This window comes from Ranitomeya imitator, chromosome 2 (assembly GCF_032444005.1).
Source record: "Ranitomeya imitator isolate aRanImi1 chromosome 2, aRanImi1.pri, whole genome shotgun sequence".
Lineage (NCBI taxonomy): Eukaryota > Metazoa > Chordata > Amphibia > Anura > Dendrobatidae > Ranitomeya > Ranitomeya imitator.
In genome coordinates, this window is record NC_091283.1 from 543,317,857 (window position 1) to 543,341,283 (window position 23,427).

The 23,427-nt window shown below is 47.6% G+C and overlaps 1 protein-coding gene across 2 annotated transcripts in view; it reads right to left on the bottom strand.

Annotated features, from left to right (window-relative positions):
* The window catches only part of RBL1 (RB transcriptional corepressor like 1), a 128,254-nt gene that overhangs the window by 96,391 nt on the left and 8,436 nt on the right, over positions 1-23,427 (bottom strand). For both annotated transcript variants that reach the window (XM_069751931.1, XM_069751932.1), the window contains exons 6-8: positions 19,595-19,746; positions 8,710-8,759; positions 1,254-1,446 (exon numbers count right to left, since the gene is read on the bottom strand). In XM_069751931.1, the coding sequence (XP_069608032.1) occupies positions 1,254-1,446; positions 8,710-8,759; positions 19,595-19,746 (395 nt within the window). The remainder of the gene's footprint in view (positions 1-1,253; positions 1,447-8,709; positions 8,760-19,594; positions 19,747-23,427) is intronic.

Here is a 23,427-nt window from a genome sequence, read left to right on the forward strand (position 1 = left end):
AACAGTTTTTAACAAAAAAAAATAATTTCAAGAATCACTGTTACTTTGGTCATTCCACCTCCAAAAAGTGATAAAAAATTCAAATGTACCAGAAAATGGTGCCACTTAATTATCACGTAAAATATAAGCTGTCATACAGCTCCTTTGAGTGAAGACTAAAATGTGTGCCCCTCAGTATATAGAGACACAAAGACAAATTTTTAAACAGTGCATTTCTTGTACAAATGATACAACTACATACCTTCAAAAAGTACTATAATCATATGGACAACACTGAACACTGAAGTTAACACTATTTATGCAGGACATAATTAGAGTAAACTTCAAAACATCAAAGAACAGAATTGCTCTTCGTTTGCTCCTTTATCCATTTCTCCCCAGAATAAAAATTACCGTAATGAGCAAATTATGGCACTTTGGAATACAAGAATGAAATAAATAAAAAACTACCGTATTTTCCGGCGTATAAGATGACTGGGCGTATAAGACGACCCCCAACTTTTCCAGTTAAAATATAAAATCTTCTCAAAAGTCGGGGGTTGTCTTATATGCCGGGTGTCGTCTTATAGGGTGGGTGCGGAGCAATCTGCGGTCGAAGTATATAGTGGGGGGGGAGTGGTCCCGATGACGAGGTGAGGGAGCGCCTCACCAGGAAGGTGTAAGTGAAGCAAACTGTCAGCAGCAAACTGTCAGCGTCTGGGATGCCAAGGTTATGCAAATAAGAGACAGAGCGGTGCTGTGCCTAGAAAAACACTCCTCTTTCACTAATCTAGCTCACCCTTGTATCCTATTATCTCCTTCTCTGCTTCAATTACACCTTCCCGGTGAGGTGCCCACTCTCCTAGTCATTGGGGTCGCTCCCCCCACAATATGCGGCGACCGCAGATTACTCCGCACCTGCCCTATAAGACGACACCTGGCGTATAAGACGATACCCGACTTTTGAGAAGATTGTCAAGGGTTAAAAAGTAGTCTTATACGCCAGAAAATACAGTACTTTCTCCTAAATGCCCAATATGCCAAGTCATTAAGGTTTTAAAATCAAAAATCAGATTTAAAATGAACTTTGGTAGGCTACAGCAGGTTCAAATCCAATCGGATATCTGAACATACAGATCTGCTAATATGTCCCAGAATACTAAAATGACAGCACATTGGTAGGGTAATGCTAGCCCCTCTCACTGTGGTCTCATGCCAGTTATTACAAGTGACAGTTTGCAAGCAAAAAAATAAATAAAGACCTTGATTGCTACCTTCTCAAAATGTTGCTGGAGACTGGACTCCAAATTTTTCCTTGGTGTACTGTTGCCTACAGTACATGGAAGCTCAGTCAAAAATTTACGAGGGGTACCGATTTCCTCATCTGCATCAGCTCCCAAGAACACCCGCTCATCAAAGTCTCCTACAGTTAGGACATACTCCTCATACTCCTTATTTAGTAATTTACTGTAAAAAAAAAAAAAAAGTTGTATATAGTATTGCAGAGATCTTGGCTATATGGACTTACATTGTTTTACATGCTCAACCCTAAACAGTCTACAATGTGAAGTGGCTGTAGAACCTACTCTAAGAAAACATATGGAACCCCAGCAAATATAATTTTGGATTACAAGATGACTTTAGCAAGATAATGTCTTACTTAGACTATGTTCACATATTGTGTTTTTGAGTTTTTTATGCAAATTAAAAGCTGTGTTTTACAGTGTTTTACAGTACAGTACCAGCAAGAGCAATGTGATTTCAGAAATCTCATGTGAAGAGTTTTATTTTTCCCTGACTGAATTGGAAAACGGCACTTTTCAGCATTGTTGCAGTGTTTTTTTCACCCATAGAAAGCAATGAGCAAATACAAAAAAGCAAGTATCAGATTAAAAAAAAGGAACAGGTACACTGCTCTGCCAATGTCTTAGCTAACCTATTCCTGACCAATTCACCCCTCCCCCTGCTGTTACATTTGTGACTATTTTTTTTTTTACGAACTCACATGATCTTTTTTGTTCAGAGTAGTTAATTTTTTTTCCAGAATCTTTTTTCACCAAAAAATATGGATTTTTGTGTTACCGTAAAATCCTTTTCTCCGAGACGCTCATTGGGGGACACAGGACTGTGGGTGTATGCTACTGCCAACAGGAGGCTGACACTACGTAAACATAAAAAAAAGGTTAGCTCCTCCGCCGTATACACCCTGACACTGGCCGCAGGCAAACCCAGTTTGGTGCAAAAGCAGTAGGAGAACAAAAAGTAAATCAGCTTTAATGCAGGACCAACATGTCCAGAAAACCCCACCGACTGATAAATGCAATGCAAAAAAAAAAGAGCTGTGTCCCCCAAAGAGCGTCTCAGAGAAAAGAATTTTATGGTAACACAAAAATCCATATTTCTCCTTTGTCTCATTGGAGGACACAGGGCTGTGGGACGTCCCAAGCAGTCCCTGGGTGGGAAATTGACTAAACGGTATAAGCCCTAGGCACTTACTGCCTATAGGTGCGCTAGCGCTGCCTGAAGAATCCTTCTACCCAGACTTGCATCCGTCGAAGCCAGAGTATGGATACTATAGTGTTTGGAAAAAGCATGTAGACTGGACCAAGTCACTTCTTTGCACACCTGTTCTGCCGATGCTCGGTGCCGAAGTGCCCAGGAAGCACCCACTGCCCGGGTGGAGTGTGACCTGGTCCCAGCCGGAATGACTGCGTCTCTGATGCGGTAGGACTCCTGAAAAGTCAATCGTATCCACCTGGCTATGGTCACTCTTGAGGCGAGTCCCTTCCTGCTACCCTTGGGGAGGGCGAACAGCGTGTCTGTCTGTCGAAAACACGCCGTGCGTGACACATACCTCCTGAGCGCTCTCACTAGATCCAGCGACTGGAGAGCTCTTTCCACACGGTGCGTTGGCGCCGGGCAAAACAATGTCTTCGTTAATGAGGAACGAGGAAACCACTTTTGGCAAAAAAAAAAAAAAAAAAAGGAGGGTGTTGGCCTGAGCACCACCTTATCCTGATGGAACGGTAGAAACGGAGTTCAGCAGGATAAAGCCGCCAGCTCCGAAACCCGCCTGATGGATGTTATGGCCATTAAAAACAACCTTCCTGGAAAGGTATGTCAGAGAGACATCCTGAAAAGGCTCAAAAGGACCAAGTTAAGGACCCAAGCATCCAGGGGGGCCTAGTAAGGCGGTACCATGTGAGCAACACCTTGTATGAAAGTGTTCACCTGTAAATTGGTAGCGATCCTGGGCTGAAAAAGGACAGACAAAGCTGATATCTGCCTTTTGAGAGTGCTTGGTGCTAGACTCGAACCTAGGCCGGCTTGGAGGAACCCTAAAATGTTGGGGATAGAGAAACGAAGCGGGGAAAGACCGTGCTTTCTGCACCATGCGAAGAAGACCTTCCAGGTGTGATGGTACAAAAGTACTGAGGCGGGCTTCCGGGCGCTAATCATAGTAGCGGCTACCTTCTGGGAGAAGCCAGCCTGGGTTATAATCCAAGATTCAAAGGCCAGGCCATTAAACACAGGGCCCCTGAGTTCTGGTGGTAAATCGGGCCCTGGGAGAGAAGGTTCGGGCGCTCGGAGCCACGGCGAGCAGCTGCACTAGGTCTGCGTACCATGACCGACGAGGCCAATCTGGAGCAACCAGAATTGCTGGGACCCCCTGACTTAATAGGATTGCCTGTGGATCTCTGTATCGGGCGACAAACCTGGGTACTTTGGAGTTTATCCCAAAGGCCATCAGGTCTACGTTCAGAGTTCCCCAGCGTTGGCAAATCTGCCAGAAAATGTCGGGATGGAGCGACCACTCCCGACGCAAGACCTTGTTGACTGAGAAAATCCGCCACCCCGTTCTCTTCGCCCAGAATGTGGACTGCCGAGATCACGGAGTGGTTTCTCTCAGTCTAGCAGAGGACATGTTTTACCTCATGCATGGCCACCCTGCTGCGGGTACCCCCTTGATGATTTATGTATGCCACGGCCATGGCATTGCCTGATTGATTCGGGACGGGGCAGCCTGCCAGAAGATAATGAAAGTGCTGTAGAGCCAGCCAAACAGCCCGAATCTTCAGAAGGTTGATTGGGAGGGTTGACTCATGTGAAGATCAGAGTCCCTGGGCTGTGTAGTGACGAAACACTGCTCCCCATCCGAGAAGACTGGTGTCTGTCGTGACCACTAGCCAATAAGACTGGAGAAAACAGCTTCCCCCGTCGAAGAGAGGAACTGATTGTCCACCATGTAAGCGCCTGTCTGATCTGAGCGGACAATTGGAGCTGACCCGAGTAGATTTTATCTTGTACTCTGAGGACATCAGCTCTCTTACACACTTGTTGCGAACGACAAGACAAATGGTGAAACCAGAGGAGGCGGCCGCCTAATATGCTGGTGTCGACCGAAGCCTGCCTCCAGTCATTTGGCTGAAAATCTTTGGGACCTAGATCCCCTTGATTTTGGTTGGTGGGACCACATTTTTCCCAACGGGTTGGCGCTGTAAGAGATCTGACGATCTATGTCCTGATTAGGCCGACCTGAGCAGATGGGGTTTGCCGCTGCAGTCCCACCAGGGTTGCGAAAGGACTTAAACAGTGCCTGAAGCTGGCAACGAAATGGCTGCTTAATCCTTTGCTGCGGGAGAAAGCTGCTTTTACCTCCTATGGTGTCAGAAATGAGCTGATCCAATTTTTTCACCGAATAATAGGGCAGAGCAGTAAGGGACTGAGAAATGCTTATCCGGCCCGCTCCCTGTGGAGTTACACTAAGTCCTCAAACTCTGGGTGAGTGCAAAATACTCTACGGGGCTGTTTGATCCGCTTAAAGGACACCTTATGACCGGAAGCCAAGGTGGATTCATCATCCATCCCCAGAGTTTGGTCGACAGCCTCAATGAGACTGTCTACTGTCTCCTAGTAATTAAGCGCCTCTAAATTGAGGGGCCCCTCGGAATCATAATCTGAGCCTAGTTTGCTAATCTCTGCTGGTGAGGGAGAGACGGAACTCATGGATGCAGAGGCACCGGACGGACCAGGCGAGACTGTGTGGGTTTGTTTCCCCCGCGTCTGCCTGGTGAGAAAGCGGCCCCCTGCAGTCCGGAGGCTCCTGCGAGACGGAGGACCCCTCCAAGACAGGTGAACCACTGCCCCTATCAAGGGCCTGAAGGGACTCAACTGCTCTTGTTAGTGACGCCATAGACTGCGACAGAAACATGGCCCATTCCGGGAACCTGACACACTGGGCTTAGTCGCAGGGGAGGGCCCCTGGGCACGTTCAGAATCGCAGGCTTCACAGAGACGATTACTCTGGGCATGCGGAAAAGCGGACCGACAGGCAACACATGAGGCATATAATACCGTATGAGTCTTGGTCCTTCTAGACATGCTGGACCTGATGCCGATATGATCTGAAGCAGGAGAATTTGGATAAGGTGCAGGAGTAGAGAGTGGAGCTGCCAGGCTGGGGGGAGTAGCACTTACCTCAGTCCTGAGTCTCTGGCCGTTCTGCAAAACACGTAAGAGGGCGCCGCCTGAGACTTCAGCAATGTCTCTTTAAGGTTCCGCCGGATGTTGCTTCTGTGGGCAGACCTTGGACCCAGACAGACAAGCGCTGGAGGCGGTACCGGGGGAAAAAAAAAAAAAAAAAAAAACCATCTTGCGGAGGCGAGATTTCCACCCGCGGCCTAGTGACGGCCTTAGCAGGGAGCTAAATTTCCAGTGCCCGCATGAGGATACAGGGGGTGGGTTCACCGAAAGCTGAGGCGGTTAATGGGGCGGGACTTCTGCCCACGGCCTAGCGCCGACAGAAGCCAGGGACTAAATTTACGGTGCCATTTACGGGGGGGGGGGGGGAAAGGCACGCGCATAGTGCCGCTCCTGCCCAGAACGTGGACGACCGGAAATCCTGACTTGGGCCAAACCAGCCAGAGATCGCCCAGGGAAATGGTGCAGCAGGAGCCCTCCCAAACCCCCAGCTCTTGCAAAACATCCGCAGATGGAGCGCTCCCAATTTCAGGTTAGAGAGGGAGGGGGGCTGCGTAAAGGACAGTGCAGGCACCCTAACTCAATCTTCCCTACAGGGGATGAGGAGAGGGACCATCCGACTCCTTGCATCACCACAGTTCTTAGAACTGGTGATGCAGTGGGGGCCGCACGGACTGTCATATGCCTCTGTACAGCCTTGGGGTTTCTTTACCTTAGGTAGTTCAGGGTTGAGTCCAGCATCTTGTCCCACGTTGCGGGAGAGGATACGTGGAGGCGACACTCCACGTGCTCGCCCGTTGTTGGTTTGGGGAGATCGGCCCCTTTCAAAAGGGTCGGTCACCTCTGTCTCATCTTCATAACAAAAAGAAAAAAAAAATCTGGGGGAAAAAAAAAAAAAAAAAAACAGATGTGCCTCCTTAGGACACTAAGCATGAACTGGGTTCACCTGCGGCCAGTGTCAGGGTGTATACGGCAGGGGAGGAGCTAACGTTTTTATATTTACTTAGTGTCAGCCTCCTGGCGGCAGTAGCATACACCCACAGTCCTGTGTCCCCCAATGAGACGAAGGAGAAAAAAAAAATGGTTTCATGGTTTCACACGTCTTGCATTGGTGACCCCTTTCCACCACAAAAGCATGAGCAATGCAAGCAAAGCTGAACTTTGAGATCCTGAAAAACATAGCAACGACTGCATTACTGCCAAGAGTGCAGGTTTTTCCTGCAGAAAAAAAAAATGCAGCAAAAACGTAGCCTGTGAACATAGCCTAAGATGCACTTAATCTTTAGGCTATGTTCCCATGATGAGCTTCCGATGCGTTTTTAACGCCGCATATTTTTGATGCATCAAAAACAGTGTCTTACAGTTCCACCAAAGTGGATCAGATTTATAGAAATATCATGCCCACTGTGCTTTTATATACTCAGTGTAAACGGACCTGCATTGCGTGTTTCAAATTTGAAAGCAGAGTTTTCGGTGTGCATATTCCCCATACACTTGCATTAAATGTGAAAAATTAGCAGGTAAAAAACGCACATGCATTTTTAGCGCATTGCCGCCGTGTAAACACATAAAAAAGCATGTATTCTGCACCTTAATAAAGTTGTCAAAGCCAAATACCAGGAGGTATGAAAAGCAAAGCAGCTTTATTTGAAGCAGCTCACACACAGAAAAAAAAGCAGCATCAAAAACTAGATACATGTATAAAAAAATAAAAAAAAAAGTACACAAAAAAAAAAAAAAAATCACAAGTAATCAATTTAAAACGTAGGTTCAGGAATTCTGCAGCTTCAAAAACCTCACCAAAAGCTCATTGTGGGAATGTAGCCTTAGGGTACGTGCCCACGATCAAGAACTGCTGAGAGTTTGACGCTGCAATATTTATGCAGCGTCAAACCTGCAGCAGCCAGCTGTGACAGCAGGATGGGATTTCAAGAAAAGCCATGTCCTCTATGTGTCCACAGACGACTGACATTTACCCGCGGAGACTGACATGTGACGCATCTTTCCAGACCGCAACATGTCAATTTCACTTGCGGTAACGCTAGTCTACGCAAGAGACGTCTCCCCAATAGAATGTATTGAACTGAATCCGCATGGTTCAGTTACCATGTGTGTATATACCTGCGTTCACCAGATGGCATCGCTTTGGACGCAGCAAACATGAGCTGCAAGTTCCAGATTGTGAGCACCCAGCCTTGTAGTCTGCAGTTAGAAGTCCACCTTCCTCTGACTCATGTAGCACTCCTCCTGGTCACAATGAATATTGCAGCTAGGTATTCTCTCACACTGCAAGACTCTGGCCACTCTGTTCAGTGCAGGGCAAGAGAGAAAGCACCCCATTTCTCCAGCGCTGTGCTTATGGACACATATCTGTACCCCGCTGTCCCTACTTTAATCCTACTCCCATTTCAGTGAAGCACTAATGGCCTGAAAAGGGAAGTCCAGATTCAAAAAAAAGCATAGGCTATAGATTCCGGACTCTGTACTGCGTGCAAACTCACGCAGGAGCTGCACTCCATGTCCTCTCGGATGGATGTTTGAATGATTGGAATTAAAAAAGCCCACAAGTACTTAACCCACGCACAGTTGAAGTTTAGTTACTCTTTAAAAGGGTTCTCCGAGAAAGTGAAAACTCAAAAACTTGTCTCCAGTGTCAAAGGAGCATCGTCGTGTACAAACATACCTGATCTGATACTCAACGGAAGAGCTGGGGGGTAGGGAGGGGGGGTGCGAACAAAAAATAAACCTCATCGGCTGACTGAACTGAGCAGAACATGTTTTTTTTTCTTCCTTGTGCCAAGCTATGCTGCGACTACTCAAGTCTCAGTTCCCTGCTGTAAAGCTGCCGGACTGACTATTCAGTATGCTAACAGCACGAAGATATATATCTTTCCTGTATTCAGTAGTTCAAGTTAATGAGCAGAGCAAGATGCAGCTGGGAGGGAGGATGGCTGTTCTGTTCAGCCAACAAACAAATTTATTTTTTTTTCCTGCTCCAGCCCTGCATACCTGAGCCTCACAAGCCTGCTGACAGTCAAGACATGTCTTGAGCAGTGTTTCTTCAGGCTGCAACCCATCCTGACACATGACCAAATTAAAATATGCAATGGTGGCCATTTGTAGGATATTCTCGGAGAACCCCTTAAAGTTTTAATTACACAGCTAAGTAATGGCAGAAAAGCTTCACCATAATTAAAGGGAGTACCGTAGTTAGAAAGTAAGTAAAATGTAACCATTACATGTACGCACTTATTGTCTGTAAAACTTGAAAGATCCAGCAAACAGTCTCCTCTTATGATCTGAAATACATGTGGGGAAGGATAAATGTTACAATAAATATCACTGTTTTTTGTAATAGCCTGGAAAATGAAAGGCAACTATCAAAATGCTAGTCACTGCATGTCCCACAGGAGTTACCATTCATTTTTTTTTATTACAAAAAAAAAAAAAAAAAAAACACCGAACACACACACAAATATGAGAGAGTTGGTTACTCCAAAAGTTACATTTTTAATTGAAAAAAAAAAATGTTTTAAAGTGAATCTGTCTGTAGGCTAACATGGACATACAGGTCATAAGAAGTTACGCCAAATGATACCTTGATATCTGGAATCCAATGAAGTGGTTCACGAGACGTCCAATTTTTTTTACATGCAAATGAGCCGAAAAGAGGGATTTTTGGTTCTTACTGTAAAATCTCTTTCTTGGAGCCTTCATTGGGGGACACAGGTAACCATGGGTGTATGCTGTTGTCACTAGGAGGCTGACACTATGCAAATAAAGAAGAAATAACTCCTCCCCGGCAGTATACACCCTCCGACAGGCACCAGGCAACTCAGTTGGTGCAAAAGCAGTAGTAGGAACAGGTAATCTAAAACTCAACCTATGTACCAACCCACAACAACGGCACGTTAGCCAACACGGTACAACTTCAAGGGAGGGTGCTGTGTCCCCCAATGAAGGCTCCAAGAAAGAGATTTTACGGTAAGAACCAAAAATCCCTCTCTCGCCTCATTGGGGGACACAGGTAACCATGGGACGTCCAAAAGCAGTCCTTAGGGCGGGATATTCTGCAGAAAAAGAGTTAGGTCGGCCGGTCAGAAACCGTCGCCTGCAGTATCCTCTTACCCAGGCTCGCGTCCGCAGAAGCCCGAGTATGCACCTTGTAGAATTTTACAACGGTGTGAATGGATGACCACGTAGCGGCCTTGCAAACCTGCGAGGCTGAAGCTTGGTGACGAACTGCCCAGGAAGCCCCCACAGCCCGGGTAGAGTGAGCCTTCACCCCCGATGGAGGCCGTTTGTCTTGAACACGGTATGCCTCCAGAACCGCTGAACGGATCCAACGTGCAATTGTGGACTTGGAGGCGGGGAGCATCTCTGCTCCCCGTTTAATGTAATCCTATCTAAACAGGAGTTCATTCAAAAGTATGAACCGCCAGTCCGGGAAGCATTCCGTATTAATCAAATCTTTGATTTTGCTAGAAAGTGTGCACTGGGTGGGAGGCCTTTCCGAATCACTGGATTTGAACAGAAATGCTCAAGTGATCCGCTGGGGGGGGGGGGATTTTATCTCTTACTTATACTCTTCCCTCGCCATTATACAGGAAGAGAAGAAGCTTAGATTTATGCAACAATGGGAGGAGGAGCTGGGGTTTGACATATCGCTGGGAGAATGCAGAGTTGTTGTAACGCCTTATCAAGAGGCTCCCACCAAGTATCCCTAGTGGAGTCTTCTCTCAGAGTCTTACATAGAACTTACCTAGTCCCTACGAGGCTGCATGCCATATATCCTCAGGTTTCTGATAAATGTTTTAGAGGTTGTGACGCACCTGGAGATATGGGTCACATATGGTGGACCTGCCCGGTGGTGTCTGACCTATGGCGAGAGGTGAAGCTCTTGGTGGAGAGGATGTATGGAAAAGAGATACCAATGAGCCCATTGACCTTCCTCCTGAAATTAAAACCGAAGGGATTATCCAAAAACCTACACAGATTGGTGGTCCTGCTGGGAATGGCGACTAAAATACACATAGCGTCAAAGTGGAGGTCTCCCTCGCGCTCGATTTCTCTTGTAAAAGATAGAATGAACACTATCATGATATACGAGCGCATCCAAGCGACGAGGATTGATAACTGGAACTCTTTTTTTCAAACTTGGTCGCCATGGCTGGAATTACATCCGGACGATCAAGTGAGGTTGGCTCTTACTCTTTCTCCATGAGTCGTCGATTCTTTTTTGACTCTGTGGTGGTCTGGGGATGCCTGATTGGGCCGGTGATGGTGTCCGACGATGGTGTCCGACTAATATTTGTTGATATGAGAGAAGTTTTTTTTTTTTTTTTGTAAAATTGTGGAGCGGTTTTATAGTGTTCATGATCTTGAGCTTATCCCCTCTCGTTTCTGTCTTGTCTTTGTCCTGTCTTAATATTATCAACATCTCTAACCCCCAATTACTATACCATGTTATTGTTGATATGTATGTGATTTCTGTACATTCAATACTCCCATGTTGGGAGATCTATGTGATACTTTTCAAATAAAAATTTATTGAAACAAAAGGCACAAGCTGGAGGGCGTCCAAAACGAGGTTGAGGTCCCAAGGCTCGACAGGAGGACGATAAGGAGGAGCTATATGAGCGAACCCCTGGATGAAGGTCCGCACCTGAGGCAGGAAGGCCAGGTCTCTTTGAAAAAAGAATGGACAGAGCGGAAATCTGACCCTTCAAGGTGCTAAGGGAAAGACCCGAATCTAGACCCGCTTGAAGGAAACTGAGAAGAGATGGAAGGGAAAAGGTCATATGAAACAGATTGTTGTCCTGACACCACCTGAAAAAGGCCTTCCGACACCTGTGATAAATTCACGAGGAAGCCGGCTTTCTCGCCCTTATCATAGTCTGGATGATGCTATGAGAAAAACCCGTGTCCTTCAGGACTGCAGCCTCAACGGCCATACCGTTAAATTCAGAGACCAAGAATTCGGGTGGAAGAGGGGCCTCTGCGAAAGAAGGTCCGGACGATCCGGAAGCCTCCACGGAACGTCCGATAGCATGATCACCAGTTCCGCATAGCAGGCCCTGCGAGGCCAATCTGGAGCTACCAAGAGTACGGGAACCCCTTCTGTCTTGATCTTTTTTACGACCCTTGAAACCAAGGGGAGGGGTGGGAACAGGTAGGGCATCTGGAACTGGGTCCACGAGATGACGAGAGAGTCGCATCAGACGGCCATCGGATCCCGAGATCTGGAGACGTACTGGGGTACCTTGTGGTTTGCCCGGGATGCCATCAAGTCGACGTCTGGGATGCCCCGCCGCTGGCAAATCTGGCTGAAGATTGAGGGGAGAAGAGACCACTCGCCCGCCACGATGTCCTGGCGTCTGAGAAAGTCGGCTTCCTAATTGTCCACCCCTGGGATGTGGACGGCTGACATAGAGGGAACGTGATACTCCGCCTAACGCAGATTTTTTGCCACTTCCGCCATGACTTGTGTGCTGCGAGTCCCTCCTTGATGGTTTATGTAAGCCACGGCCGTGACTGAATGCGGACTGGTTTCCATGAAAGGAGAGAGACTCCCAGCGGATGAGGGCTAGGAAGATGGCTCTGATTTCCATGAGGTTGATAGGGAGGCGCGCCTCCTGAGCAGTCCAGCGGCCCTGGGCCGTGAGGTGGAGAAAAACTGCTCTCCAACCTTGGAGACTGGCGTCGGTGGTGATCACCTGCCAGCGGGGAGGGAGGAATGACCTCACGCGCAGCATGGGGGTGGACAGCGTCCACCAAGAGAGAGACTTTCACTCTGGGGGAGAGGCGAAACGGGCGATCCAGGGAAAGTGGATTCCTGTACCAGGCCGACAGAAGGGCCAGCTGGAGGGGACGAGAGTGGAACTGGGCATAGGGGACCACTTCCATGGAGGCGACCAGCTTTCCCAGAACCCTCATGGCAAGGCGGAGAGACGGAGGGCTGACTCTTTAGTGTCCTGACCCCCCGACGAAGAGAAAGGAACTTCTCTTTGGGAAAGAAGACCTGAGCCTGAGAGGTGTCGAATTCCATGCCCAGCAACTCCAACCCCTAAGAAGGAATCAGGGAAGACTTCTGGTAATTGATTATCCAGCCGAGGCGAAGAAGCGTGTCCAGAGTAAGCTGGAGGCTCTGACTGCAATCTCGACCGGACGGACCCTTGATCAAGAGGTCGTCGAGGTATGGGATTACCAGAATCCCCTTTGAACGTAGGATGGCCATGACCTTCGTAAAGACCCTGGGCGCAGACGCCAGACCGGAAGGGAGGGCCGTGAACTGATAGCGATGACCCTGGATCGCGAACCGGAGGAATCTCTGATGTCGTACGCAAATAGGGACGTGAAGGTACGCATCTCGGATATCCACGGAACACAGAAACTCTATACCGGTTCCCATGGACGCGATCAACGAGCGTAGAGATTCCATCCTGAAACGCCGAATCCGGAGATGGCGGTTCAGCCGCTTGAGATCCAAAATTGGATGGAGAGAACCGTCCTTTTTTGGAACCACGAACAGGTTTGAGTAAAAACCCAAAAACCGCTCGCGATGAGGCACCGGAACTACGACTCCTGAGGCGAGGAGCGACTCGACGGCCTGGAAAAGTCCTGAGAGGTGGGAGGGCTGTTTGCGAGGACGAGAGAGCAGGAAACGTCTTCCTGGGGGCAAAGAAAATTCTATCTTGTAGCCCGAAGTGACGATCTCCCTGACCCAGGCGTCGTCGAGAACAGGAGAAGTCGGCCTCCCACCCTGGAGCGATTTCCAGGTGGGGGCGACCCGTCATTAATTAGAGGACCTGTGGCCCCGAGATCCAGATGGTCTTGCGGGGTGGCTCTTAGCTCTCCAGCACGGTGGAGGCCTGAAAGAAGGTTTCCTTCGGTCTCCTTGCGAGGAAGAACGGTTCTGGTTGGGGTTTCCTGAGGAGGCGAAGGACCGAAAGGGACGAAAGGACTGAGGGCCCCTCCAGTTGAAGGGACGTTTCGGCTTGGATTGGGGTAAGGAGGTACTCTTACCACCCGTAGCGTCCGAGATCATTTGATCCAGCTGCGTGCCGAAGAGTCTAGAACCCTGGAAGGGCAGATCAGTGAGAGATTTTTTTTAGAAGCGGGGTCAGCGTTCCACGCCTTTAGCCAGAGAATCCGGCGAATGGCCACAATGTTGCTGTTAGCCCTGGTGGAGCAGGCCGCTGCATCAAGGGAGGCATTCATGAGGTATTTTCCCGCAAGAGAAATCTGATCCGCCAATTCAGACAGTTCCTCAGCAGGAGCAGAGGCCAAAATGCCTCTGCGCAGGGTCTTGGCCCAGGCTGACACAGCCTTGGTTACCCAGGACGAGGCGAAACTAGGGCAGAGGGAGGTTCCAAAAGCCTCAAATGCCGATTTTGCTAATGCCTCGATTTTCCTGTCCGTGGGGTCCTTAAGGGAAGCCGCGTCCGGGATAGACAGAACTGTCTGCGAGGATAGCCTGGAGACGGGCGGGTCGACCTTAGGAGACTCGGACCATTTGGAAACAAGGTCGGAGTGAAAAGGGTATAACACGTCAAGCCGTTTCCTGCCAGGGAAACGCTTGCCGGGGTTTTCCCAGTGTGTAGAGGTAGTGTTGTCAAATTCCCTGTGATTAGGAAAAAACCTAGGACGTTTAATCCATTTAAACGCAACGGAGACGTCCTGAGAGCTCGCTTCATACTCCTTAAGATCAAGCGTCTGAATGATAGCCGAAATAAGGCTATCAACCATCTCCTGTGTTTCGGAAGTCTGATCTGCATCAGAGTCAGATCCCGACAGAGGATAGGTCAGACCCGACGTCCGCCTGCGAGGAGGGGGAACGGGCAGATAGGGGAATCCCGTCCAGGGAACTGGACGAGGATCTAGATAAGGTCCGTTTTCTGTCTCTTTTGTCCGGTCTGCCTCTGTGAGGGTCTTGGACAGGTGCGAGCGAATCTCCGTGTGAGGCGTTCGTGGCACTGGTGGCATTAGAGAGAGGCGGGATACGTTCAAGTGCCTGGACCAGGGACTGAGAAACCTTAGTCAGGTCAGACACTGATTGAGACATAGCAACAGCCCACTCCGGGGGAGGGGGGGGTGCACTTATCCCGGGACCTAGGAGCTTCCTGAGGGACGGACATGGTGGGAGGAACACAGGACGGGCAGAAGGGTGGAGGCTGACCTGAGGCCCACTTTTTCTTACAGTGAGCGCAGGCGTAATGGATGGCCGTAGTGGCAAAGGCCGGGGTGGGGTCGGACATAGGTGGATATTACCTTGTCCTGGAGCGGAGAAGTACTGTCGGGAGGAGTTGAGCCCGAGAGAGCAGTAGCGCTGAGCCTGCCGAAAAAAGCGACAGCAGCAACCGCAGGTGCCTGTGTTACCCCGAAAAACTTCTGTCCCACGCGGTGAGCAGACGCTGACAGTGAAAAGAGCGCTGAGACAGCCCGACGCTGTGGGTGGGCACAAGCGCTGAAGGGGGAAGCAGAAGAAAACGTCCCCAACAGCGCTGAAAGAATCCCAGCCGCAATAATGCCGGCGCTCAGGCGCCAAAAGGAAAGTGAAGAAAAACCAGGAGAGGGAAAAAAAACAAACAAAAAAACAAACAAAAAAAAAAACAAAAACAAAAAAAAAAAAAAAAAAACTTCTGGCCGCAATAATTCCAAGCGCCAAAAAAGGAGAAAATCCGGGAGACAGAAAAAAGGAGGGAAAGAATGCCGGCATTATGTGAAGCTTTTCTTCGCAGTTTAGCGTGTCCCAGCGCCTGAAAATGTGACCCTCTCTCCTATCACAGGGGAAGCCTGGTAAGCTATATGGAGATCGCTGCCTGGCAGGGTGAGGGAAGGAAGGGGGTGCTTTGTTGATTGAAGATCCCTTACCTGGAGATGAGGAACCAACAGGATCCCTTGTAGACTAGAGGGTCCTGGAAGAAGTCCTCTTTCCCACGCCACGAACTCTCCGGTGCAGAAGACGGCGTCGACCCCTAACCAGGGGGAGAGGGTCACTGGAAGTGACCGCCGTCTTCCTCTCAGCCCACTCCGAGGAGAGGGATGAGGAGGGGAAACGGGCAGGACCGGCCACCGAGGAAGGTGGTCACCCTGAACACCCGAATGGGTGACAGGGGACAAGGTCCTGCCCAGCGGGTCCGAGAGGGTGCGATGTGGGTGATACCACACTGCTCTCTCGGTCGCTTAAAGTGGGGAAAACAGGGTGAGAAAACTGCACCCTGTTACCCTGAAGGAAAAATCTGAAAAAGAAAGGGAAAAGGTTAATAAACAAAACAAACCCCTGTAAAAAGAAATGCGGATCTGGTGTTAGATCCAGGTCCGCCTCCTACAGACACTAAGCAAAAACTGAGTTGCCTGGTGCCTGTCGGAGGGTGTATACTGCCGGGGAGGAGTTATTTCTTCTTTATTTGCATAGTGTCAGCCTCCTAGTGACAACAGCATACACCCATGGTTACCTGTGTCCCCCAATGAGGCGAGAAAGAAACATCTCTGGCACAGAGATTAAAGGGAACCTGTCACCCCTCGGGACGTATATGACCTATTAACATGGGCATACAGGTAATAGAAATGTTAAGTACAAAGAAAGAAAAAAGCCAGCTCACCGATATGTGCAAGGAGCACGGAACTTCGTCCTGACTCGACGTAGTGCAAATCCAAGTAAAAGAGAAAAATGTTCCAGCTTCTTGATAAAATGTAAACTTAATCCATCATATAAAATAGTAGAAGACACACTCCTGGGACAATGCCATATCACAAGTGAAGAAAGCTACGCGTTTCGGCCATACGGTCTTTGTCACATTTTTCTCTTTTAATAGAAATGTTACACTAGTCCTACCTGTCTGCTTCATATTAATGGTCTTGATGCAGAGAAATGTTATATTCTCTCTTTATGTTAATGATTTCTTCCAGACGTGCGGTGCCCGTAAGAAATCCCTTCCTCCTGTTTTCATTGTAATACTTACCTCCTCCAATCAGCGTCAGTTAGGGCCCCAAAATCCTGCGCCCTGCACTCCCTCCACAATACATACCTCATCCTCTCTTTCTGTGGGCACTGCATTCAGGGATCTTCTCAGCAGGTAACTTCCGCTCCAGTAACCTCCGGTGTGTGCGCCGATAAGGTGCTCTCCCCTCTTCCTGCATAGTCATCGCCATGTACACATGGTTCCTAGCGATGACTATGCAGGGAGGAAGGGGGGGGGGGGGGGGGGGAGAGCGTATTATCGGGGCACACACTGGAGGACGCAGTGACCCAGCCTGTGCAGAAGATCCCTGAATGCAGTGCCCATAGAATGGAGGATGGGGTATGTATTTCTGCGTGCAGGGCACGGGATTCCAGCACCAGAACTGACGATGATGGGACAGGGTAAGTATTATAATGAAGACAAGAGGCAGGATCTCATCCAGGCACTGCACGCCCTGGAGCCTGGAAGAAATCATTACCATAAAGACAGAATATAACATTTCTTAGCATCAAGACCGTTAATATGAGGCAGACAAGTAGGACTAATGGAATATTTCTGTTACGTGTATGCCCATATTAATAGGTCTTTTACCTCCGGGGGGGGTTGAGGTGACAGATTCCCTTTACACATTAATCTGTCGCAAAGATCGTCAGCCAATTTGAAAGTGAGAAAAAAGTGGACTTCTCAGGAACCATTCGTTGGATTGCCGTGTCTAATAAAACCGCATTTCTTCAACCATTGTGTATCCTGGGTCCATCCTGTATGACTCCACCAGCAGTGCAGGGAACTGCAGGTCCCCCCCCCCCCCCCAAAAAAAAAAAAAAAAATCTACAGTATGTTCCTAGTTTGGGACCCATGGTTCTGCAGCAGCTGGCTTACCAAAGTTTTGAAATTGTTGTGGGCTACACAAAACAATCAGGTGAGGGGGAGACTTAAAGGGATTGGGAAACGGAGACACAGGCAGTGACCTGTCTCAGACCAGTCATCCATGATGCATGGTCCCTAGCCTGCATTTCTCTGAAACTCTGCATCCGAGTACGTGACATGTTAAGTACTTGCTGTAAATGCTACATAAAGAAACTTGTTTTTGCATATTTTTTTTCCTATTTTTGCATAATTTTTTTCCTAGATCAATAGCATTGATGAAAAAACGCTGCAAAAACACTGAAAGAATTAACATGGTACAGATTTTAAACCAGTTCAATATGTTTACGTTTTGTGACAAAACTGCAAAAAACAGAAAAAGAAAAAAAAAAACGCAGATACCATCGTGCGCACAAACCTAACATACAGGACTGCGATAATAAGAGTCATTTGTGCATGCTGACTGCAGAATGAGTTAACAAAGAATGTATGGTATGATGATCCTGCTTAGTTAGAGCATAAAAACCAATAGCGATTATTAGGGAGTAAACGATCAACGATAATAAAAATATCAAATTTAATTTAGTTATTGTAAAACATAATGGACAAATTGTATAGTCCATAACACAAGTTTAAAACAATCACAATAGGGCATGATATCTAGAACTATAAAGCAGTAACACGCCTCATAATCTAGAGTATCTAGAATAATACTGAAATCTTTCTATATAATCGCCTAAGGGTCACTTCCGTCTGTTTGTCTGTCACGGAAATCCTGCGTCGCTGATTGGTCGCGGCCGGCCGCGACCAATCAGCGACGGTCACAGTCCGGCCGCGAATTCGCCCTTCCTTACTCCCCTCCAGTCAGTGCCCCCATAGCGGTTTAGCAGTCCGTTAAACGGACGTTACACCGCGGTGTAACAGTCCCTTAACGCTGCTATTAACCCTGTGTGACCAACTTTTTACTATTGATGCTGCCTATGCAGCATCAATAGTAAAAGGATCTAATGTTAAAAATAATTAAAAAATCATTATATTCTCACCTTCCGGCACCTTTCCCGCTCCTCGTGACGCTCCGGTCACAAGAATGCATTGCGGCAATGACCGGATAGGACGTAGCCGTCTCGCAAGACCGCTACATCATCGCGTGTTATTGCCGCAATGCATTCTCGGGACCGGAGCGTCGCGAGGAGACTCGCTAAATGCCCGGGCTGGATCCGGGGGCCGCTGGAAGGCGAGTATATAACTATTTTTTATTTTAATTCTTTTTTTAACAGGGATATGGTGCCCACATTACTATATACTGCGTGGGCTGTGCATTATACTGCGTGGGCTGCGCATTATACTGCGTGGGCTGCGCATTATACTACTATACATATTCTAGAATACTCGATGCGTTAGAATCGGGCCACCATCTAGTGTTATAATATGTATCTATTGAATTAATTGAAATCCGAGTAAGCAGGACACACACCTCTTGATTATGGCTACAGGTTATGGATCAGCGATTTTGGCGGATGTGTGACTATGTGCCTCCACTGTGTCATTCCTATTATGGTTCCACTCCTACTACATATAAATTTGGTCTTTCATAGTTTCTAGATCCGTCCTTTACATGTGCAGTATTACAACAAGGGTATATAGGTATCCATTTCATAACATGAGTTTGGTAATATTTGTTTCAATCAGTCCAATCGATACCCATTATAAAATATTTCTATATTATTCCAGATATGCTAGATTATGAGGTGTGTTCCTGTTTTATAGTTCTTGTTACTATGTCCCATTGTGATTATAAGTTTTAATCTTCTGTGTCATTGACTAAAAAATTTGTCAAGTATGTTTTAAAATATCTAAATAAAATTTCATACATTTTTATTATCGATTCTTCTGTTGGTGAGCTTGTAACTCATCTGTCTTTCTGAGCCTTTTCACCGTCAATTTATGATCACATGAAAGTTCAGCTCAACTTTGATAGTCTATGGTTATAAATCAGCTTTGAGGAGTACAGAAAAGACAGAACAGTTAAAAAGCCCCAGCCAGAACAGCTCACCAACAAATTCTCGTTTTGCAGTCACCAATGTGCAGAAAAACAAATACCATTAAAAAGATTAACTGTGAAACTTTTTTAGTAAAATTCCATTTCAAAAAAATATTTATATCTCAAAATACACATGTAAATATATATTTGAAAAAAAGAAGAAAAAAAAAAAAGGGTAACTAGTGCATAACGTTAACCTTAAAGGCTTGGCATTCAAAGTTAGAGCTGCATCTTAATATTTAGTACATGATAATAGAAACCGTACCTTTCTGTCATACAATCTAGATATGTAAGGCTTAAAGTAATGTTGCTTTATTCCTTTAGCTTCTACTGTAAGACCATCGTAATAGTCACATAATGTACTGATGACACAAGGAGGATCTTCACCATCATCATTATCTGAAGTGGACAACTTTGCTGGTCAGACAAGAAAAGAAGACAAAAGAATTACATTTTCAAAATAGTTGAAAACTATGGACATGTCAAAACTTTAATAAGGGTGACAACCTCACATAATATATATATATAAAAAAAAAAAAAATACAAGTGTGCAAAATTATCAAAACATGGAGAACAGCCACAGAGGAAGGGGGCCAGGGAGAAGGATGGGGGATGTTTAAGTGAAACGTATGTTCATTCTCTCCCGACACCTACTATCATCTGGGCAATGGGCGCTCAGAACGAATGACAAGGTGGGTTTGTGTGGCTTAAATACTCAGAGTGATGTCTGGCCATTAAAGGCAGATTTCGGCTGTGGAACAGCGCCAGCCTCTGCCCTGTGTGGAGCCAGCTTATCTCCTGAACCGGTGACACACACCCAACTGCCTCCATTAAGAAGTATCAAGATGTTAACTATGTGGGGGTTTACCTCACTAATTAAGGATGACATGAAAACATGGAAATACAACATCAGAAAAACAGATTTCCACTTATTTAATGTTTATATGTGAAAGAATAAAGAAAAAACAATTAAAGCGGTTGCCTGGTCCAAATAGATACGTGTTATGACCTGGTGGTCAGAACAATAATGGACCTGGTGGTTAAGAGCACACGGAAAGACCTGATAGTTACTGATAATATAGGACGAGCTCTGGGATGTGGGAACTCTGCTGACCGCAATCCCTAATCCTATCAAACACACTAGAAATAGCCGTGGATTGCTCCTAATGCTCCCTATGCAACTCGGCACAGCCTAAGGAACTAGCTAGCCCTGAAGATAGAAAAATAAAGCCTACCTTGCCTCAGAGAAAATTCCCCAAAGGAAAAGGCAGCCCCCCACATATAATGACTGTGAGTAAAGATGAAAATACAAACACAGAGATGAAATAGATTTAGCAAAGTGAGGCCCGACTTACTGAACAGACTGAGGATAGGAAAGGTAGCTTTGCGGTCAGCACAAAAACCTACAAAAAGACCACGCAGAGGGCGCAAAAAGACCCTCCGCACCGACTCACGGTGCGGAGGCGCTCCCTCTGCGTCCCAGAGCTTCCAGCAAGCAAGACAACAATAAAAATAGCAAGCTGGACAGAAAAATAGCAAACCAAAGAAATACAAGCTGGAACTTAGCTTCTGCTGGGAAGACAGGTCACAAGAACGATCCAGGAGTGAACTAGACCAATACTGGAACATTGACAGGTGGCATGGAGCAAAGATCTAAGTGGAGTTAAATAGAGCAGCCAGCTAACGAATTAACCTCGTCACCTGTGGAAGGAAGCTCAGAAACATCCACAGCCACCCGAGGAAGTCCATGGACAGAACCAGCCGAAGTACCATTCATGACCACAGGAGGGAGCCCGACAACAGAATTCACAACAGATACGGTGACTGCTGACTTACCATGTGACTGCAACCTAATGAATCCCCCCCAAAGCATACACTGTACGCTGTGGGGATTTGTCGATTTTGACCCAGGATACATAGCGGACAACCCCTTCAAAAGCGACCCCATCACCTGATTGGTGATATAGAAGCTAGAAATATCACCTCATTCAGCGTCTGCACTGCATTCCCTTAGTCCTTCTATAACACCGACCCCTCTGTACAGCCCAGAAAAACAGGATTTTTGGTTGCTTACCGTAAAATCTGTTTCTCGGAGCCTTCATTGGGGGACACAGGAACCATGGGTGTATGCTGCTGCCACTAGGAGGCTGACACTATGCAAATAAAAAAGTCAGCTCCTCCTCTGCAGTGTACACCCTACCGACAGGAAGTAGGATATTCAGTTAGTGAGAAAGCAGTAGGAGAAGCAACGTGTAAAAGAGAAAGAATAATAATATAATAATAAACTTTATATATAGCGCCAACAAACTCCACGGCGCTTCACAGATCAATAGTTTCAAACACTCAAAGAGTGTTCAAAGAACTCAAACGTATACAGTAAACAGAGCTGTTCAACTTGGGAGGGTGCTGTGTCCCCCAATGAAGGCTCCGAGAAACAGATTTTACGGTAAGCAACCAAAAATCCTGTTTTCTCTATCGCCTTTCATTGGGGGACACAGGAACCATGGGACGTCCCAAAGCAGTCCCTGGGGTGGGAACAGCAGAAAAACTCCATTCAGGTCGGAGGAATCACCACTGCCGCTTGCAAGATCCTTCCGCCTAGGCTGGCAACTGCCGAAGCGTAGGTATGGAGCTTATAACCCCTTGGCAAAGGAGTGACCGGAACACTAGGTTGCCACCTAAGCAAAGATGTAGGGCGGATGCCCCATGGTGCACCACCCAGGAGGCGCCCACTGCCCGCAGCAGAGGGAGGAGTCACTCTGTTCTTGATCCGGTGAGCCTCCAGAATGGCAGGTCTGATCCAGAGAACAATCGTAACCTTGGAAGCCGGCAGGCCTCTTGGCGTACCGTCTGGAATGACAAAAGACAGTCCGTCTTCCTAAAGAAGGCGGCCCTAGACAAATAGATCCTCACCGCCCTGACCAGGACTAGCCTGTTCAGAGAACGCCCCAGAGAATCGATCGGAGCAGGACAAAGGTGGGAAGGACGATCTTATTCAAGTAAAAGGAGGACACCACCCTGGGAAGAAAAGGCAACGAAGGCCGTAAAACTACCCTATCCTGGTGAAAAACCAAGAAAGGGGCGACAGGAGTGAGCCACCAACTCAGAGATGCGTGGAGATGGCCACCAGCAAAGCCACCTTGCAGGACAGAGCAGACAGTGAGGCTCATGGAGAGGCTCAAGGGAGAAAGTCCACCGAGCCTCCAGAACAAGACTGAGGTCCCAGGGATCCACGGAAGTGTGGTACGAGGGAGCTGCATGCGCTACTGAAGAAAGGTTCTGATCTGAGAACGGGACGTATATAAATCTTCGTAACGTGATAGCCAGTAGCGAAGGACCTCTGAAAAGGGACTTCAGAAAAAGGATGGAAAGGGTTGCTATCTGACCCTTCAGAAAACTAAGGGCAAGGCCAGCATCAAGTCCCGCCTAGAGAGAACGGCCAAAAAGGAAGGTTTCAACAGCAAAGCTGTTAACTTGAGACACCAAGAACTCTGCGGCAGATGGATCCCTAGTACAGAAGATCTGACCTGACTGGGGCCTCCAGTGAGAGTCCGCGAGGAGATAAACGATCTCAGCGAACCAGACCTTCTGGTCAGAATGACCGGCACCCCCTCCACATAGATCTTCAACAGTCTGGGAAGAAAGGGGAGGGAGGAACAGAAAGGTAAGTACAAATGGCGACCCAGGAATGGTCAAGGTATCGGTATCCACAACAAGAGGATCGCGGACTTGGAAACAAAACGGTGGACCCTTCCTAAGCAGTCGGGCCGCCAGGAGATCCGTGTCCGGAGTTCCTCATCCAAGGAAAATTTGAAGGAAGACCTCCTGAGTCGGGACCCCTGTCCTGCCGCAAGGACCTCGTGGCAGAGAAAACACTGCGGCCTAGTTGTCCACGCCGGGGATATGCACTGCGGATAGTGCTGAAACCGTCGCCTCTGCCCAGAGGATCCTGGATACCTCCGCCATTGCCAAGAGACTGATTCCCTCCCTGGCGATTGACATAAGCCACAGCCGAGGCATTGGACGTCTGGATTCTGACTGGCAGACCTCTGGGAAGCCTTTCCCAGTGACTCAGGGATAGAAGAAAGGCCCCTCTCT